We start from the raw sequence: 3,712 nt of genomic DNA on the forward strand, positions 1-3,712 counted from the left end.
CACACAAAGACCATCTTCCCACAAAAGGTATGATTGGTTCTGCTGCATTGCCCTTCCTGAAAATAGGAGTAGAAAAAGTTTGCATTATGGAAAATGGGTTTGAGGGTTATCATGAGTGTGTAATGAATAGAGTCCAAGGAGCTAAGTTAGAAAGACATAACATTGCTCTTTGTTATGTTTGTAATCCTCAAATTAAGAAAATGGAAAAAATTGCTTCTGTTGTTGAAGAAAATGCAAAAAAAGCAAAAGAAACTGTGCAAGAAAAAAGTTCATCATGGTGGGGATACATCAGTCAAACGGTTAGTGATGCGGCAAAGAAATATGAACAAAACTCAATACAAGCAATGGAAGATGCAAAAAGAACACGTGAAGAGGAAAGAAAGAAACAAAGAGAAGAACAAACTAAAAGAGAAAAAGAATTAAAAGAAAAAAAGAAAGCAGAGCCTAACGAACAAAAACAAATAAATGATCTTCCAAAGAAAACAGATCAAAAAGAAGAAATGTCACAAACAAAAAAAGAGGATAAAAAAATGGAGCTTTTTGAAATTGTTGAAGAAGACGATGATGAGGAAAAGGATACAAATAATACTGACTATTTTAACGATGTTATGAAAGAAAATCCTACATACCAAGCACTGTTAGAAATAAAAGGAGACAGTGAAACAAAAAGCATCCTTGTAGTATTGACTTCTATTGAATTACTGATTCTTGAAAAGTCAGAAACCGAATTGTTTATGGTACAAGAAATACTGTATGACGATATAAAGAAAGTAATTACTAAAAGGTCAACACCTGAAAATATTACAATCAAAACAGAAGATGAAGAACTTATAATGAAGATAACAGACAACCACCAACAATTCATCAAAGACCTCACTGAACGTACCAAGAAGTAAATTTTCTTAGTTTATATTCTTTTAAGTTAGTTAAGTTTTTATTGAGGTTTTAAATAATAAGAGAAGAACTTAAAAAAAAAAAGAAGAGAAATGAAAGAGAAAGTAATAGAAATATTGGAAGAGATAAAAGAAAAGCCAGAAGGGGAGAAAGAGATAAGAGACAAAACGGGGATAGAAGAGGAGATAGTTAAAATAAGTTTAGAAGAGATGATAGAAGAGAAGATAATAAAGTTTGTTAAAGAATAAGAGAAGAAGAAAAGAAATGAAGAATAGAAAAGGGAAGAAAGAAGGGATGTATTATTACACACGAAATGAAGAGAAGAAGGAAGAGATAAAAGAGGAGATAATAGAAATACTGAAAGGGATAGAAGAGATGAAAAAAGAAATAGAAAGATATGAGAAAGCAAGCGAAGAATCTATGGAGAAAGTTCATAAATACAATGAGATCAAAGATATAGGACAAGAGCTGATGGGAAGGAATGGACAAATTTATGGGAAAACAATAGAAGAAGTGTACAAAGAATATGGGATGGGATATGAAGATTAAGAAGAAGAAACATAATTAAAAAATATTTATTAATAATTATAAAAATAAAAAATAAAAAAATAAAATAAAAAAAAATAAAAAAATAAAATAAAAAAAAATAAAAAAATAAAATAAAAAAAAATAAAAAAATAAAATAAAAAAAAATAAAAAAATAAAATAAAAGATGGAAGAAAGAGAGAAAGAAGAAATAATGGAAAAAGATGATTATGAATATTTAGAAATGATGGAGAAAAGGGAAATAGAATACAAAAGAGAGATGGAAGAAGACATCAAAAAGATAGAAGGGATAATCAAAAGAATTAACAAGAAAGAAAAAGTGAAAGAGAGAGTCGAGAAGAAAAAACAAGAAAATGAAGAAGAAAAAACAAAAGAAGAAATAATTGAAGAAATTAAGAGGAGAAAAGAAATAGAGAAAGGAATTAAAGAAAAGATTGAAGAAGAAACAAAAAAAATAGAAGAAGAAATAAAACAATACAGTTTGAGAAAATATTAAAAAGAAGAAGAAAAAGAAAACTAAACAGAAATAGGAGAAGAAAGAGAGAAAAAAAGAGAAAAGATAGAAGAAGGAGAAAGAGAATTACAAGAAAATAATAGTTTATTAGGACAATTTGGAATTGAAGTTGAAGTTTGGAAAGATGGAGATAAAAAAATCATTAGGATTATATTCGAAAAAATGAGAAAATACAAAAGTGGAATACTTGAAATGAAAATAGGAGGTGGTATTATTCGTGTAATAACTTGTCAACCTGAAATTAAAGAACTTGATAGATTATTAGATCAATTCTATTTCCATCATAATTTCATGTTATTTCTTATGCAAGTTCGTCAAGGACTTCATATCTTTTAATTTATTTCTTTTCTTTTCTTTTTGTTGTTTTGCTAATAAATTTGGTTATATCGTTATTACTGTTTGTTGTTAGTAAACGGCTTAGTGTTTGTTGTGAATTGGATAATCATTATTAGTATGCTATTTTTAATACTAACGTGAAAAAAGATGAACAAAAGGTAGATAGATAACTTATAAATAAATTTAGTCAAACAATACTTTGTGTCATGACATTTTTATTCAGTTAGGGAATAGACATACACCTGTTAATTGTAGTTTTGATTGAGTTAACTCTAATACCCTTTGACACCAAAAATAAAGTGTTTGGTATTTGTAGTGAATGAATGATTAATGGGTACAAAACAAATTAAGAGCTACTGATAAGAGTGTGAATAACAATTTTTTTTAATGTTATTGTTCTAAATAAGACTAAATATTTCAGTCATTGGTGTTGGGGTATAAACAAATCAAAATAGATGAAGAATTTCTTATAGCTACTGAGAATAAAAATATAAGGTTATTTACTATAATGAATTGTGCTGATGATTACTAAGGTATAATAGTTTTAAATATTTACCAAGACTAACCAATTGAAAGAAGTAATTGAATAAATAATAAAATAAATTATTGATATAGAGTTAATTTCTATTAGTTTAGATAAAGACATTGTTTTTATTTTTATAAAATTTAAATTTTAGTTTTTCTCTTTAGAAGTTTGAATTTGTTTAATCAAACCATTGAAGTATTTTGATGCTATCAATTGTAAAAATTGAGTCATTTGCACAAAAGTAATTTGTTCCTTTATCTGTTGGATCGATATAATATTTCCAAAAACGTTCATTTGAAACTAAGAAACTATTAAATACTCCAATGAATAAGAACCCACTAATAGTTAAAATGCTTTCATTGTCCATATGAATTTTAAGTAATGGAGAAATAACTTTTCTTTTAAATTTCATTGGGTTGTGAGTTGGGTTGTTTAAGGAAAAAACAAAATGGTTGTAATCTTTATTTGTATATTCTCCAATTTTTTTAGGTACTACTTCATGGAAAGAACCGAATACATTTCCATTCCAGTCTTTTATGACAATCATAATATTGTTTCTTCCACAAATAGAACTCCAAATTTCTTGGTTTAAAAAAGACTTTTTCTCAGAGTCATAAATGATTAAATATTTATGTTTATGGCAAAATGCTGATAATGTTGTTGTCATTAAATTAGAAGGTTGATTTATTATTTTTCTGTTAATTTTATTTTGGTTTATACCTACTGATTTTTTGTAAGATTCAACATCTTGTTCAATTTCTTGTTCAATTTCTTTCTGGGTTTTAGTTTCTTTGTGTTCTTTTTTGAGACATAAAGTAGGGGATGTTTTTTTCTTAATATTTTTTAATTTTTCTTGACAATTAATTGATTCGTATTGGTGCTTTGTGGTTTTTGTC

At 26.7% G+C, this 3,712-nt stretch overlaps 3 protein-coding genes across 3 annotated transcripts in view, besides 10 other annotated features; 2 read left to right on the forward strand and 1 right to left on the reverse strand.

The window, feature by feature from the left end:
- The window catches only part of EDI_174170 (uncharacterized protein), a gene marked incomplete at both ends in the record, with an annotated part of 978 nt that extends 945 nt beyond the window's left edge, over positions 1-33 (forward strand). The window contains one exon of the mRNA XM_001733384.1: positions 1-33. This exon is cut by the window's left edge and continues 945 nt beyond it. Within this exon, the coding sequence (XP_001733436.1) occupies positions 1-33 (33 nt within the window).
- Positions 34-86: 53 nt separating this feature from the next.
- EDI_174280 (uncharacterized protein) lies at positions 87-896 on the forward strand (the record flags this gene model as incomplete). Its single annotated transcript, XM_001738684.1, has 1 exon — positions 87-896. One exon carries the CDS (start codon positions 87-89, stop codon positions 894-896), a length of 810 nt encoding a protein of 269 aa, XP_001738736.1.
- Positions 375-438: a microsatellite.
- Positions 897-954: 58 nt separating the features above from the next.
- Positions 955-1,126: a microsatellite.
- Positions 1,014-1,186: a microsatellite.
- Positions 1,134-1,311: a microsatellite.
- A 143-nt stretch (positions 1,312-1,454) lies between these two features.
- Positions 1,455-1,484: a sequence feature (AT_rich).
- Positions 1,485-1,605: a microsatellite.
- Positions 1,606-1,735: 130 nt separating this feature from the next.
- Positions 1,736-1,915: a microsatellite.
- A 19-nt stretch (positions 1,916-1,934) lies between these two features.
- Positions 1,935-2,020: a microsatellite.
- An 855-nt stretch (positions 2,021-2,875) lies between these two features.
- Positions 2,876-2,898: a sequence feature (AT_rich).
- A 40-nt stretch (positions 2,899-2,938) lies between these two features.
- Positions 2,939-2,966: a sequence feature (AT_rich).
- Positions 2,967-2,994: 28 nt separating this feature from the next.
- Positions 2,995-3,712, reverse strand: part of EDI_174310 (uncharacterized protein) — a gene marked incomplete at both ends in the record, with an annotated part of 1,286 nt that continues 568 nt past the window's right edge. Inside the window, one exon of the mRNA XM_001733385.1 lies at positions 2,995-3,712. This exon is cut by the window's right edge and continues 104 nt beyond it. Coding sequence (XP_001733437.1) covers positions 2,995-3,712 — 718 coding nt within the window.

Source organism: Entamoeba dispar, genomic scaffold (assembly GCF_000209125.1).
Source record: "Entamoeba dispar SAW760 scf_1105229461627 genomic scaffold, whole genome shotgun sequence".
Lineage (NCBI taxonomy): Eukaryota > Evosea > Mastigamoebida > Endamoebidae > Entamoeba > Entamoeba dispar.